Here is a 27997-nt window from a genome sequence, read left to right on the forward strand (position 1 = left end):
ACTAATGATGAAAGAGTGATGGAACGGAGAAAAATTCTCTCCGGCGCCGGGATTTGAACCCGGGTTTTCAGCTCTACGTGCTGATGCTTTATCTACTAAGCCACGCCGGATACAACCCCGACGCCAGTTAGAATCGTCTCAGATTAAGCTCCATCTCTTGGGTTCCCTCTAGTGGCCGCTCTCTGCACTACGTCATAGATGTCTATGAACGCAGGACCGAAGTCCATACATGTGTTGAGGTGCACTCGAATGAGTGACTGATTGGCCGGGATCCGACGGTATAGGCGCCGTCTTAAATCACAAAGTGATTTATTACGCATATCATATATATATTTTGATGTACCGAAGTACATATGATATTTCCATGCAGATTCTGCGTCATCATATGATGAAAGAGTGATGGAACGGAGAAAAATTCTCTCCGGCGCCGGGATTTGAACCCGGGTTTTCAGCTCTACGTGCTGATGCTTTATCCACTAAGCCACGCCGGATACAACCCCGACGCCGGTTAGAATCGTCTCAGATTAAGCTCCATCTCTTGGGTTCCCTCTAGTGGCCGCCCTCTGCACTACGTCATAGATGTCTATGAACGCAGGACCGAAGTCCATACATGTGTTGAGGTGCACTCGAATGAGTGACTGATTGGCCGGGATCCGACGGTATAGGCGCCGTCTTAAATCACAAAGTGATTTATTACGCATATCATATATATTTTGATGTACCGAAGTACATATGATATTTCCATGCAGATATTCTGCGTCATCATATGATGAAAGAGTGATGGAACGGAGAAAAATTCTCTCCGGCGCCGGGATTTGAACCCGGGTTTTCAGCTCTACGTGCTGATGCTTTATCCACTAAGCCACGCCGGATACAACCCCGACGCTGGTTAGAATAGTCTCAGATTAAGCTCCATCTCTTGGGTTCCCTCTAGTGGCCGCCCTCTACACTACGTCATAGATGTCTATGAACGCAGGACCGAAGTCCATACATGTGTTGAGGTGCACTTGAATGAGTGACTGATTGGCCGGGATCCGACGGTATAGGCGCCGTCTTAAATCACAAAGTGATTTATTACGCATATCATATATATTTTGATGTACCGAAGTACATATGATATTTCCATGCGGATATTCTGCGTCATCATATGATGAAAGAGTGATGGAACGGAGAAAAATTCTCTCCGGCGCCGGGATTTGAACCCAGGTTTTCAGCTCTGCATGCTGATGCTTTATCCACTAAGCCACGCCGGATACAACCCCGACGCCGGTTAGAATCGTCTCAGATTAAGCTCCATCTCTTGGGTTCCCTCTAGTGGCCGCCCTCTGCACTACGTCATAGATGTCTATGAACGCAGGACCGAAGTCCATACATGTGTTGAGGTGCACTCGAATGAGTGACTGATTGGCCGGGATCCGACAGTATAGGCGCCGTCTTAAATCACAAAGTGATTTATTACGCATATCAGGGAACCCAAGAGATGGAGCTTAATCTGAGACGATTCTAACCGGCGTCGGGGTTGTATCCGGCGTGGCTTAGTGGATAAAGCATCAGCACGTAGAGCTGAAAACCCGGGTTCAAATCCCGGCGCCGGAGAGAATTTTTCTCCGTTCCATCACTCTTTCATCATATGATGACGCAGAATCTGCATGGAAATATCATATGTACGTCGGTACATCAAAATATATATGATATGCGTAATAAATCACTTTGTGATTTAAGACGGCGCCTATACCGTCGGATCCCGGCCAATCAGTCACTCATTCGAGTGCACCTCAACACATGTATGGACTTCGGTCCTGCGTTCATAGACATCTATGACGTAGTGCAGAGGGCAGCCACTAGAGGGAACCCAAGAGATGGAGCTTAATCTGAGACGATTCTAACCGTCGTCGGGGTTGTATCCGGCGTGGCTTAGTGGATAAAGCATCAGCACGTAGAGCTGAAAACCCGGGTTCAAATCCCGGCGCCGGAGAGAATTTTTCTCCGTTCCATCACTCTTTCATCATATGATGACGCAGAATATCTGCATGGAAATATCATATGTACTTCGGTACATCAAAATATATATAAGTTGACTAAGTTTCAAAGTACCAGGTTCCCATCCTCACCCTTCCTCTTAAAGGACTGAATTTGTTGTTTGCACTAACAGAAAGAACACAGCTGAACTTTCTTGGATTTTCGCAGTTACATATATCCAACATCGATGCAAACCCCAAGGCTACATAAACAGCTATTCACCCTCCTCCTTTATCCGGGCTTGGGACCGGCACTGAATAGTATAATACCATCCAGAGGCGGAGTTAGTAAAAGTGCTAGTACAAGCAAATGCAGGGTCTGGGTGGAATGACATTTTGTTGTATAAAAGTCGAAAAAATCAAGAGACAATTGAATGAAGCATAATTTATTACAACAATAATGGCTAAATATATGGGTGATCACATTATTAGGGCTACTTGATAACAGCAGTATTTTCAATGAAGCTTAAAAAGTAGACTCGGCTGTTCCCAATTGTTTTTTTTTTCCTTTCTAACTAATGACAGGTACTTGAATGTCATCATTCACCCATATGAAGTCAGTTGTGTAGACCAATTTACCGACAGTCGTTACCCAGGATGCACCACAGGAGGCTGATCTATGCTACATCCGTCATGAGATGGTGATGATATGTTGGGATATAAAAGAGGAATTAGAAATCCCGGAGAAACACCCATGTTACCCGGACCATGAGACTACCCACACAAGTTATAAATCTGGAATACAGTGGGGATCAAACTCAGGTCCACAGGATCACAAGTCCAGCGCTCTAGCCACCACCATGGCGGCTTGTTTTCAATTGTTGAAAGTGATATATTTCATTACTGAAATGTGTACTTTATGATATGCAATAAGAAAAAGCAACATAATACTATTGCCAATGCAACGATCAGAAGACGGATTTTCTGATTTGTATCAAGTCACCTTAATATGTTCACCCACTGTATTTATTCTGAATAGTAGGTAAATATGCTCAAATGTTATAAGAAATGTTCTCAAAAATGGTTTTCACATGTAGAACTCCGCTGTGATTGTATCATAATCAATGTTGGGTGACTCATGACAGCATGGTACCAACACAGTAGCTGTAGTCCTTCCTATATGTAAATATACCCAACTGCTATTCAATGCATATCTAATGGTTTATACTATTTGGTGATTATGGATGATGTGGCATGGTCGAAGCACAGTCGCAGCAGTTCTACATGCAAAAAGAGGCCTTTACAGTATGTAATCGGAGTCATTACTCTGGCTGGTTCTTATGCTCATGGACCCCTATCCATTTGCTCCGCTCACCCCTCCTCCTCCTCGGTGAACCTGTCAAATAGTTCTGCAATTGGACAAAAGAAAGTCTGCAAGATCTTCTCACAGGCGCGAAGGCACTGGGCACTCATATGGATAAAGTGCTTGAACAGTTACAAAAGGTTACGGGGTTACAAAACAAGCCAATGGTTGAAGTGCGACAGTCCATACACCCTCTTAGCACATTCCTTTATTTTACTAATATTACTATATGACGAGTATATAGTGCGCGGTAAAAAGGGCGTAATTCAGAAATTGGTGGCTTTTAGTCATGATCGCCATGTGAGTATAAAAAATGTACTTCTTCAGATGGTATACAGGGCATATGTTTATTCTCTTTCATAATGATATAGAGTGTCAGACTTCCAGCCCATAATAATGATATTGGTTCTCATTTCAAATTTTGCTTCTGTTCTACTGAAAACTTGCAATTTATGACTTATGCCCCATTTACCGTGCACCATAGAATTAATGACAAATGTAGTTGTGCGTGTGTTTCTGCTGTAAATCAATCCAGCATGCAGATTTGTGCATCTAAAGTGTAGGTATGATTCTTTTCTTGATTACAGCAATTGCCACTCTAGAAAGTCATACATCAAACAGAAAAATACATGAAGAATTGTCATATTACTTAGAAGTAGGATTTTGGGTATTCCACTCTATGGAGCTTAACATCTCTAACATTTCATAACTGCATACTGGTTCCATCTTCAGGACAAATTAGCACGATCCAGTTCTCTGAAGCAGGGAGGCATAATGAGCTCAACAAAATAGTTGAGCATTCATATCGTGCTAATTTTCTCTAAAGATGGAACGCCTACACAGTTCCGAAATTATGTTATATTTTAGCACACAGTGGAATACAGAATGTCTGCTTCTGAACAAAATCACTATGAAAGCCTAAAATCTCATACCTCATGATGACCTAAAAGAGGGAGAAATCAATCAATTGGGGTTTTTTAAAGTGAATTTCTTATTCTTTAACAGCAATGGAAAAAAGTCAAATATATAACTTTCTCATACTTCACGTCATATCACTGTTTTGTATGAGAAAGATTAATATACAGATTAAGTCAAAATAATGTTGTCAATTAATTATGCAAAATTTGTTTTGTGTATCTTCTTGTGAGATTTGTGATTTGAAAGGTAAATTCTCGAAGTTTAATTTCCCACACTGGTTCCACTGTCATGCGACAGCACAGAATAACTAACGAAAATGGTGACAAGTGGAGAACAATGCGTGTTCTGTGTTCATTTTTCTGTAAACAAGTCTTCTGTAATTGTTAAATAGTGTTTTTGGACAAAGTCTGGAAGTAGTATGAGCTGCAGTTCCAAGAGAAAATTGAATGCATGGATGTCGACGGGAGAAGAAGCACTGGAACATGTCTGCCTAAGTTTTGTAGAGTCCTCAGATATCCACCTACTAAGCACACCAAAAGCTTGATATCCCACAGAAAGCTATATGGCAGGTTCTCCTTGAACATTTGCAAATGAAACCTTACCATCTACAGTTACTTCAAGCCCTGAAGAACAACGATTTTGTCGGCCTTGATAGCGAAGTCGGTATAGCGCTGGCCTTCTGTGCTCGAGATTGCGGGTTCAATCCCAGCCCAGGTGGATAGCATTTAAGTGTGCTTAAATGCGACAGGCTCATGTCAGTAATTTACTGGCATGTAAAAGAACTCCTGCAGGACAAAATTCCGGCACACAGGCGATGCTGATATAACCTCTGCAGTTGTGAGCGTCGTTAAATAAATCATATATTATACATTATTAAGCAGTGATTTACACCTGTGATAGTCTTTCTGTGGAAATTTTGTTTTGTTAGTTATTTAACGACGATGTACCAACTACTAGGTCATTTAAAGTCAATGGGATTGGTAACAGTGAGATTATATTTGGTGACGAGGTCGAGGATTTGCCATAGATTACCTGACATTCACCTCACGGTTGGAAAAAACCTTTGAAAAACCCAACCAGGTAATCAGTCCAAGCAGGAATCGAACCTGTGCCCAAGCACAACCCCGCATCAGCGGGCAAGCACCTTAGCCAGCTGAAATATACCAGTGGCTGTGTGCTAAACTTCTTGGGCTAATGGAAGAGGATAGTTTCCTTGAACAGTTGGTTTTTAGTGATGAAGCAACATTTCATGTTTCAGGGTTAGTGAACTGATTTCAGTCTCGATTCAATTAAAGGAATGTACGTAATAAAGTGGTTGTGAAAAGCTGCAATTGAATTAGGAAAGTGATAAAGTGAAAAGAGTGATAGTGACAGAAAAGACGGTAAGGCAAGGGAATAATAGTGAAAAAGGATAAGATACAAGTAATAACCAGAGAGTGATAATAAGCAAGTAGTGATACAAATATAATAACGAAAGTGGGAATGGAAATGTAATGAAACTGTGGAGACTACTTCGTCTGAAAATATACAGATTAGATTAATGGGAATAAGTGATCAGTGAACATTAGTGATACAAATGAATAAATAAGTTAACTATGGAAGAGTTCAACTAATGTAAAAAATGTTGGGAGCAATTAATAAGAGAATGAGAGAAGTGATTGTTTAGTTAAATGAGATTAGTTAGAATAAGAAAGATAACTAGGAAAGGGAAGGGTAAATAGAATAAGAAGGGAGGGAAACAGAGGTGAGTAACGTGATAGAAAAGTGATCACGGTCATTTATATGTAATAGCCGGATATTTAAAAGAAGCGTAAGCAGAATATTACGTATCCAAGGGAGTGATGCCACTGTATGCAGAAATGTGAAGGGACATCACAACCGATGTAAGCTGGTGGAATAAATATATCATATCCTATCACACTGTAAGGATTCTGTGGAGCATTTCAGTTGGTGCTAAGGGGACATGTCAAAACTGAATTCTCGACTATCTCAGTGTCTTCAGAGAGCTAGTAAATTTCAGCATGGAATTAGATCATTTCTTAGGGGTTCATCTGGAGAAGGTCAATGTTTCCAAAGGCTTATCTAAAACAATACAACACGAAATTCTCCAAATTATGATTGAGATGTGCCAAGAGAGAATAATAAGCGAAATTTGTGAAGCAGATTTTCTATCCATCATTGGAAGTGAAACTAGTGATGGAGCCAATACATATCAAATGGTTGACCTTTTCAGATAATACCAAGAATGGAAAGCCAACAGGAAAGTTTTGGAACTTTTTGCTACATCTCAAATGCATGACACTTGAAACATTAGGTCCTCGTTGCTTAAAATAGCTTGTAAGTCTGGATATTAATGAACAGAAACATGAATTAATATTGCACAATTATACCGGTGAAAATTATGTAATATGAGGCTCAACTGGCACAATTAAGGCAATTCTGAAACATATCCTCAAGCTGAGTATATATGTTGCCATGCTAACCCGAATCACGTTCAATGAAATGGGTAGGCATTAGACACACACGTTGCCATGCTCGTCAATTAAATTTGGTGATGCTAAATGCTGCATCAATGCTCTTAAAATGACAGTTAATGTTTTTCCGCTGTGTGCTATGCCAGGAAGGTCCCGAGACGGAAACCACTGTCGTTGCATTAGTGAGATTGAAACTCTTGACCACATTTTGGGTGCCTGGCCTTTCAGCGAGACACTACAGAACTCTAGACATAACAGAATCAGGTCCATGATTGCCGAAGCCTTGAGGAAGAAAGGTCTCATTGTATACGAAGAAGTTCATGGCATCTTTCAAGAAGAATCCTGTCGGCTAATTGACATGCTTGCCATTCCACCAGGCTCTACATCCGCCTACATTATCGACCAGAGTCAGGTTCGAAGCACAGGAACAGCCCATTGAAGTCCACACAGAAAAATGCAGATGAGCCCACAGTTCCATTCTATTTGAAGAAACACCACCTCACCTCCACAGAAGTAGTTGGGCTAATGGTTGGCACTAGGGGCACAATACCTCGCCTCTTTGTCAGTTTCTGCAAGAAGTTCCAACTGAACAACGACTTCATTCGTGATGTTTCCCTTACTGCTATCAGAGGATCACTTGCCATTTTAAAATACCACCTATATTTTGTTTCCTAAAAAGAAAAAACTTTTGTTTAAACATCTAATCTGTTTGTTTACTATATTTAGGCCTATTGTATGTATGCTATTATCTTTCCTGTTCTTAATTTTCCTTTTTTGTTTGTTCCATACATTTCTCTTTTGTGGTCTTTTCTGTCTCATTTCAGTTTTGTTTTCACTCTGTGTTAGTTATGCTTTGTCCAATGAGGCAGTCCTGTTAGTGGGAAAGCTGAAAAAGTGTCTTTCTACATAAAAAATGTGCCTGTATTTTTGCTGATCTTCAAGACATATGTACATTCTTTTCCACTAGTCCACAAAATAATAACTGACATAAATTAATAGAATTCGTCACACATAATTAGATGCAGACCACAAACACATTTTATAGATATCGCAAGATACATAAGATCACATGGGCAGTTCATAGCTCTTATTCCATAATATATTACATAATGACAAACAGACATGGTCCAAAATAAAACACAACATTATATAGAATCCTTGCCATGACATCAAACCATTTTGAAATGTCCTGAGAAAAAAAAAACTCTAGAAATAAAGATAAGTCTGAAATTAAAATATTCAAAACAAATTGAATCAGTTAATATTTGAGGAGAAAAATTCGCTCCGGTGTCGGGGATCGAACCCGGGTCCTTGGTTCTACGTACCAAGCGCTCTGACCACTGAGCTACGCCGAATTCAATCCACAGCACCAGATCGAACCTTCCTCCTTCAGCGTTTCCCTTTGTGGCCTGACTCCAAGTTAGGCATATATGTTGACGTATATGTCTAGTGTCAACTGCCATTATACTAGGAGCGCGCTCAGTTGAGTGACTTATTTGGCCAGGATTCCGCAGTTATGATGCACTGCTAGCTATGACAATATTATGGATTTATTAATTTGTCCTACAGAATAATCTCTGTAACGTTGACAATTAATATTTGAGGAGAAAAATTTTCTCCGGCGCCAAGGATCGAACCTGGGTCCTTGGTTCTATGTACCAAGTGCCCTGACCACTGAGCTACGCTGAATTCAATCCACAGCACCGGATCGAACCTTCCTCCTTCAGTGTTTCCCTTTGTGGCCTGACTCCAAGTTAGGCATATATGTTGACATATATGTCTAGTGTCAACTGCCATTATCCTCAAATATTAATTGTCAACATTACAGAGATTATTCTGTAGGACAAATTAATAAATCCATAATATTGTCATAGCTAGCAGTGCATCATAACTGCGGAATCCCGGCCAAATAAGTCACTCAACTGAGTGTGCTCCTATTATAATGGCAGTTGACACTAGACATACAGTAGCACTCAAAAGCATTTTGTAGTATGACAATTTCGAAACTATGTGGGCATAAAAGGATTCAAAAGAACTTCTCCACTGTTGCAATGAAAAGCATATATTTCTCTTACAAGTAACACTAATGTGTACATAATGTGATGAAAACTGATGTAAACAAAAATTATTTTTCGAATGACAAAAGCTCAAAAGTATTTTGTAACTTTGAAATGAACTGAACATGAATAAATCCTTCTGTTTTAGAGAAAAAGAACTTAATATTTTGTAGCATAACCTCTTGCTTTGATGACAGCATTACATCTTCTTGGCATAGAAACCACTAGATTTTCCAGATGCTCTTTTAAAATGTTCAGCCACTTTTTCCTTAAAATATCCAAAAATTGATGTTTATTGTAGTACTGCCTGTAATGAATACGTCGATCTAACCCTTCCCAGAGGTATTCTATTGGCTTTAAGTCGGAAATTTGACTTGGCCATTCCAAAATCCAATTTTTTATCTGCGAACATATTTTTGACATGGTTTGATACAGGTTTCGGACCGTTGTCCTGTTGGAAAATCCATTGCCGTGGCATGCATCTCCTTCCATGTGGCACCATATATTCTTTCAGGATATTCCGGTACGTGAAACGATCCATTTTGTCCTCGACTTCACACCACTTCTGAAAAACAATCTCAGATCATGACGCTACCACCACAGGGCTTTATTGTAGGAACCTGATACTTCTTGTTTCTTTCATTTATAGGACGTCGTACATACGTAATACTATCAGAGGATACTAGATTAAATTTTCTCTCATCACTCCATAAGATGTGAGGCCAGTCTTGAAAGATCCACTTGGAATATGTTTCTGCGAACTTCAGTCTGGCCTTTCGATTTTTTCAGATATCAATGGCTTTCGGCTAGGCTGCCTAGCATATAAACCTTGAGTACTTAGGCGACGCTTTACTGTTAAAACATTAAGTTTTAATCCATAATTTGTTTCCAAATTGCTCCGTATTGCCATTTCTGACTTCAGTGTGTTAGCAGAAGAATATTTTTTATGATTCTATGTATTCTGTTTGAAGTTTTCCGAGGACGACCTGATCGGGGCTTATTATTTACATTGCCTGTTTGTTTATAATGCCGATACCACACACTTACTAGTTGCTGTGGTATACCAAAATCCTTGGCAACAGAAGACTGTGTTTTGCCTTGTCGAAGGGCATTTAATGCAGCTTCCCTTAATTCCATTGGATATTCCTTTTGTTTCGGCATGCCTTCAATCTATAAGAACAAGTAATTACATGCAGGACACTAAAAATATTACATTTATGTCTGTAGAATGTATTACAAAATACTTATGAGCCAGAGAAATTGAAAGTGTTATTGGTGTAAACAAAACTTACGAGTATTCAGACAGCATGACCACAGCAATGTGAAGTACCTTAGTAACTGACACAGCAGTAGGACTCACTTTGTTATTGCAGTAGATAAACAGTGCTGGCAACCAAAAACTCTTATTACCAGTGGCGTGCAGTGACCATTCAGACAGCCGAAGCACTGAATATTATAATTGTTAGGTAAACAATAGTAAATCAAGGGGCTTGCCTTGATAAAATCACAAATGATAATAATTTAAAAGAACATAAATTAAAATAATTAGACCTAATATCAATTTAAATTTCTTAAAGCTACCATTAAACAACATTTATATATAAAATAACAAGCTTCTGGATTTAAACTCACCCTTGGCACTTCTCACAGCAAGATCAACAGAACTGAAATTCAATCCTTCTCTCCTGGGAAGCAAATTTGGTAACCACCTCATCAAAGAACTCTTTCTTCTTCCTGAGTTCTCCTAGTAGGTGCGCTTCAATAGAAATAATTCCAAGATGAGATAGTCTCTCTTCTCCAGTAGAATTTCGAGAGTAGCTTTTGATTCTCTTCAGTGTTGAAAATGACCTTTCTACTGAAGACGTACTCACAGGAATTGTACACAGTAATGTCACTAACACATTAAACTGCTGAAAACTTTTTTTCAGCATTGCATTAGTACTCAATAGTTTTGCAAGTTCACTCATGGTTTTATTTCTAAACTCTTCACTGCTGTACACTACAGTCAGCTCATTTTTCAATCGAATGATGTCGAAAAATTTTCCATATGTATCTATGAGGCTTTGAAAGCAATTTTCTGGGAATTGGTTAGAATATTTTTCATAGTTTGAGGCGACAATAAATTAAAAAATTTCAGTTTAGAATAATCTTGAAATCTTAAATCCAATTGGTTATCAATATTATCAAACACTTTGCAATAGATGCGTTTATAGTTGATATTTTTTCTCTTCGAAGGGCTCACCTACTTGAGACATGGTTTCTTGGATAATCCCTTCATAATCATCACGTAATGCGGCTATGGAACGGCGAGTTTCTTGTATATTCTGTTGACAGTACAGAATATCGTTTGCTTGGTTCTGTAGGATGTTGTACAACACATCGGTAAAGGTAAATATTTTGTCAAACGTATTTAAGAGAAAAACAAATTTGAAATCTTCCAAAAGTGTCAAAAAGCCATTAATTGGTGCTAAAATATGACTCAATTTCTTGAAGGTGTTCTAGCATGGCACAAAACACATTACAAAGTTGAATTCTGTTCCTGCACACAGTTTACCAGTCTTGATGAATAATTCCATCACGTTGGACAGACGTTAGGAAGACGATGATGCAAAAATTGATCCAAAAAGTTAGCACGTTTCGGCGATCTTGAAAAAAAAAGCTGCAAGTCCATTAAGCGTACAAAAAATATTTTACACTCAGGTATTTGGCTGGTGCTTTGAGACAAAACGAGGTTCAGTACATGGGCATAACAGTGAAAAAATAGGGCTTCTGGATGGGTGCCTTTGATTAATGCTTGTACTCCATTCAAATTTCCCACTATCGTCGCTGCACTGTCATACGTTTGTGCAATAAATTTTTCATTACATCCGAATTCTGATAAGAAGTGCCGGATAAGTTCTGCAATAGCTTGGGCATGTTTATCACTACTTATATCACAGAACCCCAAGAATCTTTCCTTTATCTCTCCTTCATGTACATAACGGAGGACAATAGAAAACTGTGCTTTATTTGCCACATCTGAAGTTTCATCAACCATGACAGCTACAAAAGGAACATCAGTAATTTGCTGCTTTATAGCTGATAAAACGGGTGAACCTACAGCTTGGATTAGGTCATTTTGAATTCGATTAGAAATTCCTTTAAATACAGTAGAGGTTTCTAAATGCTCCGCTGAAAGAGGATCATATTCTGCAGTGTACTTCAGAAATTCCACATAATTGCCCCGAATAACAGAATTTTCTGTTTCATCACGGCCTCGAAAGGCCAACTCTTGTTTTCCCAGAAAACACACTGCATTAATAAGCCTTTTAAGGATGTCCCTGTTCCGCTTTACCTTTTGATTGTGTAGAGATATTTCATTTTTAAGCTGGTAATCAAGTGCAGTTTCTATTCTATTTTCCCCTAAAGCAGCTATAGCTACAGACGATCGTAGGTGGTTAACAGACAGCCCGTGCTCGGCTATAGATTTTACTAAATTTCCCAAATGTGTGTACTCAGTTTTGGTCCAACTAGTATTTCTATCCTTTCCAAACAACAGACAGTACCAGCAAAACACCGCATTTAGCTCAGCACTGCCGGCTAACCAGTCACATTTGCTATACATATTAGACTGAAAATGTCTAGTAAATTTACTGGTCTTTTGAACCAAGTTCGGTAGTTCTGGTGTTGGCCGTCCATTTTTAATTATCTCATTTTTCTTGGAAAGAATGAGTGGAAAAGGGCTTCAACACAAGCTCTTTTATAATACATGTAGACATTGTTCTATATTGTATAATGTACTGTATTATTAGTTACTACCTGGTACCTTCACAAACTAATACATTTTCACACACATTCGACAAACATATACAATGAAGAAAACATAACTGTTACTGATACACTTTACACTTTCTATATACAACTTCTCACATGCAACTCGAAATTACGGAGAATGCTTCTGAGAGCGACAGTCTGAACAACACTACAAAAAAATAGGGGCGAAGTGTGTCATCTTACTGCTCTAAAAGAAAGCAACACGCAGGTATAGTCGGTGACTCAGGAGAAGACGAGCGTGGAAGGGAAGAGAAGAAAGGGTGGTAAACAGATACCGTTACGACAACAGTGCAATACTTGCACTACTAGTAGATGGAAATAATATTTCCACTCACTAGTAGTACAAGTATCGCACTGTTGTAATGTAATCTATTATCCACTCTTTCCCCTCACTCCGCGCTCGTCTTCTTCTGAGTCACCGACAGTACTCGTCTCCATGCTCTTGCAGGCATTCTCTTAGTTGACACATGTAACAGTGACGTCACAACCCATGCTCGCTTCGGATTGTGGGGTGCAGATGCACATAGCCCATGGCCTTCATCAGTGGTGCGCGTGAAATTCCTTCGCTGTTCAGCCAAAGTAGAAGTGACAATGCTTCCGGTTCACTCACAATGCTCATACCAATAATGTAACATATTAAGCTCTAAGCTCTATACGTTTTGAAGAAATCTGACGATTTTATATAGATATTACTGAATAATCGTGTAATTATGATGACATAATATATTGTTACCGAAGCAGTGCTTCAGTAGCTTACCCTGAATGCACACCACTGCTTATTACAAAATACTTTTGAGCGCTACTGTATAATGTCAACATATATGCTTAACTTGGAGTCAGGCCACAAAGGGAAACACTTAAGGAGGAAGGTTCGATCTGGTGCTGTGGATTGAATTCGGCGTAGCTCAGTGATCAGAGTGCTTGGTATGCAGAACCAAGGACCCGGGTTCGATCCCCTGCACAGGAGCGAATTTTTCTCCTCAAATATTAATTGTCAACATTACAGAGATTATTCTGTAGGACGAATTAATAAATCCATAATAAATCCATAAATTGAATCAGTACTGTAAGATAAAACCAACTTGTGAAAATATAACAAAGAACGTGAAAACATTAAACATATACAACAAACAGCTACAGAAGCCTAAGGAAAAAGCAGAGGAAAAAATCAAAGAAAGAGTTGAAAGTGTGGAATGAAGACATAAAAGAAAAGAAAGAAGGCATATTTAAAACTACCAGAAAAATGGTAAGAAGCCTATGTATGTCCAATCAATAAAAAGGTGAAAGATCTCAATAGATAAGCTTACTTAACTCATGTTGCAAACTATATGTGAAAATCTTAAATAGAAGATTGACATCAATCAATGAGAAGTTTATCTCAGAATCACAACATGGATTTAGGAAAGGAAAATGTTACTCGGACTGCATTTTTGCAATGACACAGATTAGTGAAAAAGGATGCGAGTTTAACTTACCAATACATTATCTACTTGCTGACTATGGAAAAATGTTAAATTACAGAAGAATTTATTACGGGAAATACTGAAAAATATAGAAATCTCTACATATCCAATTCAACTCTAATGCCAATATTATTATAATTTATATGGATGAAGCCATAAAAAGGGCAGATGAATCTAAAAAAAAAAAATTCATAATAAAAATAATTTGACGACTACTATTTGTAGTAAATCAACTCATCATACAAAGAACTGAAGACGAACTTCAAGAAGCAGCCCACAAACTAAACCAAGTTGCCAGAGAAATTAACTTAATTTAAAATGAGAAAACAAAGACTATGGCATTTAAAGTAATAAATCCAATAAGAGCAAAAATTGTGACACACAAGATTAGTGAATTTAAATATTTAGGTTTTAATGGCACATAAAAATAAACACAAGACTTAGATACAAAACTCGTTAAATTTATGCTTTTTACTGGAATGATCAAACGTACACTAAAACAGACTGTCAAGTAAATTGGTCTACACAACTGGCTTTATATGGGTGAATGACGAACAGTCAAAGTACCCGCCATTATTAAAAAAGAAACTGAGTACAGAAAGAAACACTAATGAAGTTACACAAAGTCATATCCCTTCCATTACTCCTCTTAGCAATGAAAAATGGACAATCACAACAGCTCAGTCAAGTAGAACAGAATCTGCAGAAATGAAATACCTTTGCTTTGTAACAGGGTACTCATTAAGGGATGACAAGAACAATAACACCATTAGACAAGAATTAAATGTCAGAGCATCACAGACATAATCTAGCAATATAGAAATAGTTGAAAAGATCACCTACAATGCATGCCAGAGGAGAGAATGAGCAGCAAGCAGAAGACTTTTATTTCTTTTTTTAAATTTTTATATGAAAATACTCCTCTGTGGTGGCTGAATGGTCAGACCTTCAGACTGTCAGGCAGGCAGCCCGGGTTCAATTCCCGACCAGGTCTGAGATTTTTTCATTGGACAAGGTCGCAGTTGGGGTTTTTCCCGGGGTTCTCCAGTTTTTCCCCAAATTAGACAATTATATCATTCCATCACCATTTCTCCATTTCGTTATCATTCCCCGAACACCGGCTGATGATGCATGGAGGGTGCTGGCCTAGGGATGAGTGGGGTTGCCTGCTCGAAACCTGGGCACACAGAGAACCTTAGTGTGATCAGTCAGTGTGGGTTTAGGAATGTGTCACCAGAGGGTTAGCGAAATAGATCTTAACTGGTCGCAGTGCTGGACCATAGTGCCCTCCTCTGTTAAATTCAATTCAATTTGTATGAAAATCATAAAAGTTTTCATTAGATGTCATTCTAACTGCAATTGACAGTGCTGTTGGAAGATCTTAAGAATGTAGTGTCAAAAAAAGACCCCAGTAAAGTTAGACAAAAACAAAGTACAAAGAGAGGTGATAAAAAAACCGAGACATTTCAGAGGAATAGTCAAGTGGAGACATATCACTAAAGAAGGAATCTCCATGCACTATGAAATCGTAAAATATGTATGCATTCATGCATTATCAAGTGATCAAATATAAACACTGAAGGAAAATGTCACTAAAATATGCACTATCAAAATTGAAACTTACATTTTTATTTTTGAATGGCACAATGTACTACTAACAGTCTTTCCAAATTTTCAGTAGTCATGTTCATGCGTTTATCTGTCAAAATGTTTTTGTACATAAAAATGATCTTTCTACGTCACAAGAAGTAACTGGTGCAATTCATAAAGCAACTGTACATGTACTACAGACGTACTACCTGTCCAAATTAAAGCTATGTAAGGGGATGTATGTTAACTCTATTGTCACCAAACTACCAATACCAGTACTAAATATGCATGAGAGGCATTCTTCTAATAACAATTTTAGCCTCATGGTGGGACTTGTATGGAACAAGAATTGGAGGTTTGGAATTCCAATGAGGAGATTAGCTGGTAAGATCCAGGAATTCTCAGGTAGAAGCCCTGCAACCCATTAGTCCTTTCACTTATATTTTTCAGAAGATACACTCAAATATTGTAAGCTCAGAAATATGAGGGTCGGTTAGAAAGTAATGCCGCCTGTTTTTTTTTTTCTCTTTTAATTTACAACAAAATATAAATGAATTTACATAGCATATCAGCCACAACATTCACGATTAATTTGTCACTTTTCAATATGATCTTCGTCTTTTTCCACAGTTTTTGTCCACCTTGAAACAAGAGTATGTATTCGTATTCCAGTGTAGTAAAAATCATGGTCCTTCTTCCTCAGCCATTGGCACATAGAATTTTTCAGGGTCTCCTCATCTTCAAAGTGATGCCCATGATGAGCTTCCAGTAGTGGACTGAACAGATGGAAGTGTGATAGTGTTAGGTCAGGACTGTATGGTGGATGAGGCAAGATTTCCCCAACCAATTTTCGCAATCTCGCCAGTGGTGTATTGACTGGTGTGTGGTCTTGCATTGTCGTGTAAAAGAATATCCATTCTAGCTTTTTATAGGCGAACTCACCAAAGATGTGCTTTAAACTTCTTGAAAGTTTTGACGTATGGGACAGAACTTATTGTGCGCCCCTGCTCCAAAAAAAAAAAAAAAATCAACCAGAATCACACCGTCCACATCCCTAAAGACTGTCGTCATAACTTTCCCTGCAGATCGCACAGTTTGAATTGTTTCCTTCTTCGGCGACATAGTGTGATGCCATTCCATTGACTGCCTCTCGGACTCACGTTCAAAAAAAATTAACCCATGTCTCATCTCCAGTTACAATTTTCGCCAAGAACACCTCACCCTCCACACTGAAGTGCTGCAACACATAGGAAACTATTGTTTTCCTTCCCTCTGTATTCTGGTCGGTCAACAATTTTGGTGCCCATTGTGCACAAACTTCAGAGTAGCCCAGTTTATCAATAATGGCATGGCATGACAGCATGTGACACAATTCATCTGTTGTTACCTGATGGTCATCATGAATGATCTCGTCGACTCACTGGATGTTGTGTGGTGTCACTGCAGTCACCGGCCAGCTGCTTTGCTTTTCATCAGTCAATGGTGTTTCCTCTCCAGATTCTGTATTTGTACAGCAACGAGCCCATCATCTAACAAAGCTGACGTCTACTTTTGTATCTCCATACACCTTCTTCAGCCTTTCATGAATGCGAATGAGCGTTTCCCATTCTGCATTCTTATACATACATCAATGTCAGCCATTTCTAAATTGAGGCATCGGGTGAGAGAGGGAGCTAAGCCACAAGTAGGTGAAACTAAGATATTTTGAGTGTTGTGTTTATGCTTCTGGTAAGAAAACCATTAGGTTAACACACATTTTAATGTTGCTTATATTGCAGTACACATCTCAAACTATACAGGAAAATTATTTTTAACAATTAATTTTCTTCTTCAATTTCAGTATTAGGGGTGCAAATACCATTTTCTGAAAAAAGAAAGAAATCAGCTGTGTAAATATTTCCTCCCTCAGTAAAACATCATTATTGATTTAAAAAAAAATGAAATAAAATCGTTTCATTAATTTTTTTTTAAAGACAGTGAAATTTTTGTAGCTAAGTTTTTGTTACTAAAATTTAAAAAGCAAAAAAATAAAATAAAAATAAAAATCAAGGCATTGGAAGTAAAATATGTTACCTTCAGTTGTCATCTGGATCTTCTTATACTGTATCATCTGAGGTAGTATCTGGCTGAAGTCCATTGTATGTGGAGTGGTGATTTTGGGATATGTAGGGCAGCAGGGTCATTAAGTCCTTGTATTTTGCAGCGTTAATTTTTCTTCCTGCTGGATATAAGCACTTCATGTTGGTATGCAGAAATATTTTTTTCACTTCATCTTCACTTGGTGCGCTGACTTTCCTTCGAGGTCTTCCAGACGCCTTGTGTAACACACGAACTTCCTCCCATGGACAGAACTCAGAATACATTGTTTTATATTGTAGCACACCAGGTTTATTTTTTTTCAACTTTAAATACTGCAATTTTTCTTAGCTGCATTTTCATTCCTGACACAGTTTTTTGGTCCCTGACAATATGTCCTGCAACATCGTGGAAATTTTTAAAATCATCTTTAGTCATCTTCACTACTTGAAATAGATTTCTGACTCTTGAATTTTCCACCAGACGGTACCAATCTTCAGGTGTAAACACATAATCAGTCTTTCTTATTTTCTTCTCGATCACACCGAAGTCACTGACCAAAGGTAAAAAAGTATGTCCGGGAACAAGATAATAGTGTTCAATTGAATCGTACATCCCTAACATAACCAAACCATAATACATCATGTACAAAATGTTATTTTTATTTTGTGCAGAGCAGGAATCAGAAAAAAATCGTAATTTACGCTTGTTCATTGTGTTTTCTGGGACACTCAGTATTTTAAAAAGACATGACGCTATTTCCGAAGCTCCGCGTGATGCTACATTTTCTGGCCACATGCACATGATGACATTCTTTTTATTACATATATGAATGCCCAGGTTGTACACCCACAACTGTCTTAAATAAAAAACAACTTCTGTTGGTATTTTGGGTGTTGGCAGAGCTTTCTGCAAATCATAAGTTATTAAGCAATAGTCACAGTTCACATCCAGGCATTCTGATTTGAAATTTGAAAGAAGACTGTAAGCTGATGTAGCTTGTGCCTGATGCAAACGTATATGTAAAGGAATGACATCATCTTCTTTCGAAAGCCATGCATCACAAACTTTACATGTATCGGTATGCGGCATTTTGAAACTAATATTGAAACGAGTATTAAATATACTTCTATAAGTGGTTTCACTAACAATATTCACACCTTCTTTCAATTTTTCTTCCTTATACAATCTATACATTTCAGAAATAAATTTAACAGATTTAATTAACTTTTTCTGTGACTTGCTTCTTCCGTAATGGCTAACATACAGTGGAAACTTCTTAATGTGATTCATCACTCCATTTTCAAGTTAAGGACTCAACTTGTGTTTGTAGTTTCCATGCAGACCTCTCTTATCAACGTGTGGTGACACTTTGGAAAAAATTAAATCATCTTTATGTTCATCTTGCAATACTACATCGTCGTTATTTTCAAAATCCTGCTTTTTAGTAACTTCATGTAAATTTCTGTCTCCTCGTGCTGTAGAGAGCCGTTTCTTTGAAATGGCAAATAAATTGCAGAATGACTTATTGCATACTCGAATCAGCTGCCCTCCTGAGTTTTTCACGGAATATATAAAAGAAACCTTCCTTTTTACTGAATCATCTGTTCTTTCCTTCTTGTAAAACCTGTGACACTCTTATCTACTTATTAGGCCAAATAAAAAAGCATTTTGTGTATCGTAGTCTCCAATCTTATAAAATTCACAAAATATACTTTCTTTTTCTTCAGTAGACAGAACGTGGTATTTGCATCATTTCAGATTAGCGGCTTGTTTTCTCCACGCACTTACAACCTGCTCCTTGCTGTTTAGCAGGAACTAACACATTTGTCTTGTCACTTACATATTCTAGGCCCAAGTTTCTACACACTTTAGATCTCTTCCTCTCCCAGTTTTCTTCTTTTCTTACACGTTTTTTTGGCTTTTCGCAGCTGCTCACAACTAACTCACCTTCACCGTCAGCCATGTTATACACAACACTATCACGTGATTGAAGACCGATATGCTACTGGTGGATATGAGCTGCAGCTGTTTCCGCTCCTGCATTGCGGTCGGCTTAGCTCCGTCTCTCACACGAGAAACTTGACTTAAGGAATTCGTCAAAATTATATTTCGAAAAATACCCGGGAAGAAGGCTGCAGAATTTGTTGATATTTTGTACAGAAATAAATACGCATATACATTATATGAAAATGTCAAAATCTCAATTTTTGCAAAATTGTGGCTTAGCTCCCTCTCTCACCCAATGCCTCAATTGCTGTCTGTTGACTTAGGAAGCTGTTACTACAATGAACTGTAGAAGAAGGCTTGAGGAATCGCACCAAATTCAATTTTTTTACATTACCAACTTATTTAAGGAGAAAAAAACACACGAGGCATTACTTTCTGACTGATCCTCATACCAAACTCAGGCAACATTTGAATTGGGGATTGCAGAAACAGCACATGTCAATACGCCACACACAGTGACATGTGCTGTTTCTGCAATCCCCGATTCATTTATATAATGCAGTATTTTGCGATTTACATAAAATATGCACTAAAACTACAAAAAAATTTATATAAAGTAATATGCAAGATATCTCTAAATGTGCTTTATTAATCCAAAAAAAAAAAAATGCATTATTCATGAATTCTATACACAAAAATGCCAAAACATGCAAATATGCACAGGGAAAGTATACTTATTTCAACTTACTAAGCCATGAAATGGATATTTACAAAGTTTGAGAAGTGTAACAAACTTATGTAAAACATGCATTTGCATCGAAATCCTGTCTTTACATATCACCAGTTGGTATCTACTTCGAAGATGGAAGAATCAAACTTTGACTCTAGTGAAGAAAGGAACCAGAAATCACTTGACCACCACTAATACTTGTAGAAGAACTAAGTAGTAAATATTTTGGTCACACAACTGTGACTCCACCAGCCTAGCAAGAAACATTGTTTCCTCCCTCATAAGTAACCTGGATGTTCACAATATAGATACTATGAAATTAACAGCAATTGGATGTGATGGAATAATCACAAATGTCTGCACTAAAGGTGTTGTGATTCATAAGATTGGAAATCATGTTAGCCATCCATTCCACTGGAAACCATCTAGAATTTACAATGTGTCATATACTTGTAGGCCTCTCCATCCGTGGGGTCTTTTGAAAACATGTGCAAATGTAGGTGAACAAGGGGGACAGACAGTATTTTCTAAAGTGCAGGAAGCATAATTGAAGGAAAAAATTATAAAATTTCCAGATGTAGATTTGGCCTTAGTTTGAGAGACGTCAGATGAGTCGCATTTGCTTTTGCAGAAGAGAACACCATGAAACAGTTTTTTAGCAATAAAATGGCTGGAGATTTTCGTAAATGTTATTTATCCTGCCATGTGGATGTTGGTAGAAGAATGCTGAAAATTATCCTTTCAATCCTAGTATTCTTAGCAAAGATGAATATCTGCCATATCTACATCTCAGAGCAATGTTCCACTCAATATCCCTACTGTTTCAAATCCTAGTAATAATTGCACACTTTCTATCTCCACCTCCTATCAAGTCGCAGGTAACAATCCTTTACTTTCCACTTCTTATTGTGAACTGCTGCCTGCACCAGAAAAAGGCAAAATATCTATTAGGCTTAGAAAAGGTAAACAGAAACCAAAAGGTATGACTTTATCTTCTCCAGAAAAAAATTTGCAAATGAAAAGTAAATGACGAAAGGAGTCATTCAGGCAAAAAAAAGTGAACTACATGGAGAAGAAATATGTCAGTAATATGAAGCAGGCTTTTTGTGAAAAGGCTATGGTTGGACAGTGATATTTAATCTGCAGAGAAAAGTGCCGAAAGAGATGGATAAAGATATAAAGAAAATGAAAATGATTTGTATCAGTTTTGTAATTGGAAGTATTAAAAAAATGTGCTTCTACATATAAATAAGGTCAAAATGACATAAATTAATTAATTTGCAAGAAATAATTAGATCGTTAATTAAAGTGAAATGGGGGAGTCAATTAGGAACTGAATCTAATAGTAATCATAGCTAGGATAGAACAATAGTAAGGGATATGAATTCTTGAGAGTAATAAGTGAAAATGAAGAGACAAGTAAAGACTAATCCAGAGCATGCGTTCGATCACTATGAGTCAATGTATAATGTTTGTAAATAGTGTAAGAAAGGGACTGCTGGCCCAAATACAGAAATGTGAAACAGTACTTGGAAGTATTCAGACTCAAAGTACTCTTAAAATACTTGGATTCAATATCAAGTGAAAAGTGAATAATACCATGAAGTTTGTGTGAGAGTGGAAGAGAGAGAGAAAAAAAAACTTTCATTTATGGGAAGTGATTTTTTATGCAGTTGTAAAATATGGGTATGTAATTTCTTTATGATGAATGTTAATAACCATTTTGCTCTCTCTCTCTTTTTTTTTTTTTTTTTTTTTAAGACATTTATGGTATCCTTTTCACCCTCCTTGCTACCAGCTTTGACCTACCAATGCAGGTGAAGCAGTTAAGATGCACTCACATAAGCCCTATTATTCAAAATTACATGGAAACTTTTGAAACAAATGGTAACTGAACACAAAATACAGATGTCAGTCTTTTGTTTGATGCCATACTTTTCCAAAAATACACATTATATTATATTGTACCTTGATTATTATCCTTGTATTGTATCTAATTAATTTTGTATGCACTGTAATATGTTTTATTTTTTTATTTTATTGGGTTATTTTACGACGCTTTATCAACATCTAGGTTATTTAGCATCTGAATGATATGAAGGTGATAATGCCGGTGAAATGAGTCCCGGGTCCAGCACCGAAAGTTACCCAGCATATGCTCATATTGGGTTGAGGGAAAACCCTGGAAAAAACCTCAACCAGGTAACTTGTCCTGACCGGGATTCGAACCCGGGCCACCTGGTTTCGCAGCCAGACGCGCTGACCGTTACTCCACAGGTGTGGGCACTGTAATATGTCTCGGTATTTTATTAGTATTATACCAGGTGTTTCAGACCACCCATATCAGTCTTTTATTATCGAAAACTATGTGATACTAGTTGTTCATAAAAAATTTTTGATAACCAAAACCTATGTAAAGAATCAACTAGTGGTAGTACCACTTCTCATAACAAACCGGAAATAGGGGTACCTGTGGTCAACTTCGAAATTTCAAATGAGAACATGCGTCATTGAAGGTACTATTAGAAACTACTTTCAAAAAGAAACAACTTTTACTGAAACTTTTTTTTTAACTTTTATTGTTTTCTCACAAAGTAACAAAAATGGTATCTTCTGAGAAATGCTGTATGTTGTTCATGTGCATACACTCTTCATAGTAAGTGTTCAAAATGTATGCCACTCTGTGCTAAACAATGTTCTGATACCTCCTAACATCTGTGATTGCACTTCAGCACAGCTGAGAGACCCACAATATGGTCCTAGGACGGTGTCCGAGGAGGCCACATCATGTGTTGAGGCTTCACATGTGCTGTTAATCCACTTCACGTAGCCAGTGTGGATTAACCGGAGACAAGTAATGGGCATTGTAAAGATTTACCTGACCATTACTTTTGAAAGTTGTCTCATCAATCCACAGAATTCTGAGCTTGAAATCATGGTCCGTGTTTAGAAATCAACACGAGTCTGGAAGTCATGTCCCCCAAGTTCCTGATGGAGATGGATATGGTATGATTAAAATTTGTCGTCTTTCAGAATTCTGAACACTGTATTATGGTGCAATCCTGAGTCATGGGCAAGCCATCTTGTGGGGGAGAATTAAAGACATGGTCTACCAGGTGCGTCCAACAATTAGAGAAGACATGAAACAAAGAATTAGAGAAGCCTGTGGGTCTCTCAGCTGTGCTGAATTGCAATCACGGATGTTTGGAGGTGATCAGAACATTGTTTAGCACAGGGTGGCTTACACTTTGAACACTTACAAGAAGAGTGTACATACATCTCGCCAAAATATTGTAAAAAAAATTGCACAAAATTGTAAAAATTATAGAAAATTACTAAATTGTAAAACTATAAAAATTTGTAAAAATTGTAATTGTAATGTTGTAAAATTTTGACTTGTTCCACATCTTAAAGCTTCATTGCTCATATAAGATCTATGGAATAAAATAAATGAATGAATGAATGAATGAATACATAAACAACATACAGCATTTCTCAGAAGATATCATTTTTGTTACTTTGTGAGTAAACAATAAAAGTTAGAAGAAAAAAGTTTCAGTAAAAGTTGTTTCTTTTTAAAATTAGTTTCCAATGGTACCTTCAATGACCCATGCCGTGGTAAGAATAAACATGAGTGTATAGTATATACTGGACTTCTTTTAGTATATACTCTTGTTAGTAAGAATAAAAACATTTGAGTACCTACTCATTTTTGATTACATACTCATAACACGGAAGCATAGTAGAATATACTCAAGTGTCCATCTTGTACAGAATATATACTCATGCTTGATAAGAATAAAAGCTAGTATATTCTCATATTTATAAGTTCGTTCTCATGTTATTCTGTGTATGGTTTGTAGCAGACTCAATTCTGAATATTTGTTGATTTGTGTTCAGTTTAAAGTTAAATAAAAAAAAAATGGCAGAATTTATGAACGATGTAGTACCTCACAGAAAAATATAGAAAAAGACGTGAACTTCAGAAGCCTTTAACGCTTCACAAAAGTGAATGTGAAAAAGGTTAAACACGTATTTGTTATTCATACAAAAACATAACCTATAAAAGTATGAATGGCTATCAAATTATAAGGCTAGATTGTACTGTTAAACATAATTAACAATTACAGTTTATTTTGTAAAATTTGAATTGCAAAATGCAATTACTTGTAACTTTAAATTAATTATATATATATAACTCTCTATAATAAAAAATAGAATTCTAGAAATGGATTGTAATCTTTATCCACATCCCATAATGACGATTTCCCAGTACTATTTTCTTGTTTCCTGTTTATTAACATCACTTATCTTATTCTCACTCCTTTCATGTTTATTTATTTTTTATTCATTTATTTACTTATTTGTTTATTTATTTACTTATTTGTTTGTTTATTTACTTATTTATTTATAAAAACCAAAACACAAACCACTACAGCATGCGGATAGCATGTGAAAGTCTATAATAAATAAATAAATAAATAAATAAATAAATAAATAAATAAATAAAAAAAAAAAAACTGAGTATCACGGTGCAATGTGGTCAAAGAGGATAGGTAACACGAGTACATACTAACTTTTAAACGATCAAGAAGGCTGTAGAGATGAGTATATATTCGCGTTAGGTAGAATGTCTTTATTCTTACGAATATGAGTATGTTCTAGTGGTTACGAGTATATAATCACAGGAAGTGCTCATACTCAAAAGTATAAACCTTGAGAAAGTACTTAAGCTTTATTCTTACTACCCATGTTCTCATTTGAAATTCCGAAGTTAACCACAGGTACCCCTACTTCCGGTTTGTTACGGGAAATGGTACTACCACCGATCAATTCTTTACATAGGTTTTGGTCATCAATTCTTTTTTTATGAACAACCAGTATCATATAGTTTTTGAGAAAAAAGGCTTATACAGGTGGTCTGAAATATCCGGTGTAAGTATTATAACTGAACTGCACCCAAGCATGAACTTTGCTCCTTCGGTTGTACTAATTTTATATGTGATCTTTATAATCAAAAGGAAATAAATTATTATTATTATTATTATTATTATTATTATTATATTATTATTATGTCTCAGCCATTTTACTGAAAAGTTAACCAATTCACCTGCCTTTACTCTAAGTAAATGCAAATGAAAAATACTGATGCTCCATTTGCACAGAGGTTTGCACTAATTAACCATAATTTACAATGCTATTTCGATATTTGGATAATAATATATCACTAAGAGTTCTGTTACAATTTCCATTACTTCAGTTCACTATAAAAATAAAGCCATTGTGTAAGGATGGGGTGAGGCATCTATTTATAGTGTTTTGCTTTACACTTTAATTGCAATCTGAATACAGATAAGTAATAGATAAAGTAAACAAAAGAAACTCATTTTTCGTCAATACAGACAACTTGTTGGCCATGATAACAGACAAAAATAAGAATTATGACAACAAGCTTTGACAAGTATTGTACAAACCTGAGCTTCAGCTGCAGACAGTGGAAAGGAAAACAATTTTCAGGTTTTTGTAATGCCGGAAATAAACTTACTGGTTGAAGACTACACTGAAATGATTAATTGGGAAGGCTGTCCTGTTACAGAACCCCCTGCTCTAAATTATATCTGCATGAATGACTTTGCTGCTCCCAAGCAGTAGAGAGACATGTGAAAATTGACTCAGCTATAATTTCAAAATGTTGCCATGTCCAGTAGACAATTGGCAAGATTTCTGTCATGACAGGTGCAGCAGAACTTTTATTAAGCTTGCAACAATTACCTACACAACTTGTGTTTTCTAGTACAGCAAACTCTCGATTATTTGTGTGCGGATTATTCAGTTTGCAGGATATTCGTGCAGGGTTTTTTTTTTTACTTCAGTGACGGTGTTTGAAAGATAGAAATGACAAGAAATTTCGAATACGTGTGAATTGAGCTTGCACAACTAGCAGCGCGTGTGTCATAAACAGCAACAATTGACACACAGCTTTAGTATAAACACAGTAAGTACATACTAGATAAGCAAACTGAACTGGATGCAGTTCAATAAATAAATGCAGCCTGATATTTTTATTCTCTCGTAAAAAGTAAAAATAATAATTTTAAATACAGTAAGTTAACTTACTATACATATACAGTAGAGCATCAATTATCCAAAACAATTGAGGATGGGGGGGGTTTCGGATAACTGATTTTTCAGATAACCAATCACTGACGAAAACAATTTGTACCAGTGTCATAGGAGCAGTATGAAAGAACACTGATATTAAACATAAAACTGTACATGCAATATACAGGGTGTTTCAAAAATACGGGGCATAATTTCAGGTATGTATTTCCCACATGTAGACAATCAAAATAGTTCATTACAACATGTGTCCGGAAATGCTTTATTTCCGAGTTATGGCCTTCACAACATTGAAATTCACCGGAACGTTTTTCTTTCCGCAGGTCGTTGCCGTCAAAGGAGACATTAAGAGAGCACTCTGACAGTTCATTCCGAGGCGAAGGTTACATTCAGTGTTGTGTAGGCGTTAGACTGTGCGACATGTATTCAAATCAAGAGCTGGCAGAGATACACTTCATGTACAGTAAGGCGGACGGCAATGCTGCGCTGGCTCGTTGTTTGTACCAGGAGAGGTACCCACAGCGACAATGTCCAGATCGGAAGACATTTGTACGTCTCCATTATCATCTGTGCGAGTATGGAAAATTTAACTCTCCTGGTTTGGGAAGGGGACGACCAAGATCTACAACTCCAGAAGTACAGGAGGAGATTCTGGAGGCTGTGAACATGACTCCTTCTATCAGCACACGAAGGGTAGGTTGAAAGAGTATCAATTGTATCCTTATCATTTGCAACATGTACAGGCCCTGTCACCAGCAGATTATCCTGCACGAGTTAGGTTCTGTCAGTGGTTCTTGCAGCAGTGTGGTGTAAATCCGAACTTTCCTGCCTTAGTATTATTTACAGATGAAGCACAGTTCACACGAGATGGCATAACAAATTTCCACAATCAGCATGTATGGGCGTATGAAAACCCACGTGCAACTGTTCCATCTCATCACCAGGTGCGGTTCTCCCTCAACATGTGGGCCGGTATCATTGGTGATCGATTAGTTGGACCCCATGTACTTGTAAACAGACTTACGGGGGAGGCGTACACAAACTTCCTGGAAAACACCATATCTCATGTTTTAGAAGACACTCCACTGATCAATCGTTAACACATTCACTTCTTGCATGATGGCGCTCCTGCACACTTCAGTCGTACGGCTCGCCGGTACTTGGATCGAAGGTTTCCTGATCGATGGATAACTTGGGTAGAGGTGGCCCAATTGCTTGGCCTCCACGCTCACCTGATCTGAACCCTCTCGATTTCTACTTGTGGGGCCATTTAAAATCATTGGTTTATTCGTCTCTGGTGCCTGATTTGGAATCCCTTCAGAATCGAATTGTGGCATGTTCTGAGGACATACGCAAGTACCTGGAGTTTGGGATCGTGTTCGCAGGTCAATGAGACATCGATGTGAGGTCTGTATTCAAGCAGGAGGTGGACATTTTGAACATCTTCTGTAATGACAACGACCTGCGGAAAGAAAAACGTTCCGG

General features: G+C 37.4%; 1 protein-coding gene and 1 non-coding gene across 6 annotated transcripts in view; both read right to left on the minus strand.

Annotated features, from left to right (window-relative positions):
- Positions 1–1181: 1181 nt before the first annotated feature.
- TRNAC-GCA (transfer RNA cysteine (anticodon GCA)) lies at positions 1182–1253 on the minus strand. Its single transcript has one exon. It is a non-coding gene; the product is annotated as a tRNA-Cys (tRNA).
- Positions 1254–2367: 1114 nt separating this feature from the next.
- Positions 2368–27997, minus strand: part of LOC138707888 (mitochondrial tRNA-specific 2-thiouridylase 1) — an 88377-nt gene continuing 62747 nt past the window's right edge. For 4 of the 5 annotated variants that reach the window (XM_069837925.1, XM_069837923.1, XM_069837924.1 and 1 more), the window contains exon 9: positions 2369–27974. In XM_069837925.1, the coding sequence (XP_069694026.1) occupies positions 27789–27974 (186 nt within the window). In that variant the 3' untranslated portion in view covers positions 2369–27788. Of the gene's footprint in view, positions 27975–27997 lie in introns of all 5 variants that reach the window. The other variant, XM_069837926.1, reaches the window with a different exon arrangement.

The sequence above is a fragment of the Periplaneta americana genome, chromosome 10 (assembly GCF_040183065.1).
Source record: "Periplaneta americana isolate PAMFEO1 chromosome 10, P.americana_PAMFEO1_priV1, whole genome shotgun sequence".
In the NCBI taxonomy this organism is placed as follows: domain Eukaryota; kingdom Metazoa; phylum Arthropoda; class Insecta; order Blattodea; family Blattidae; genus Periplaneta; species Periplaneta americana.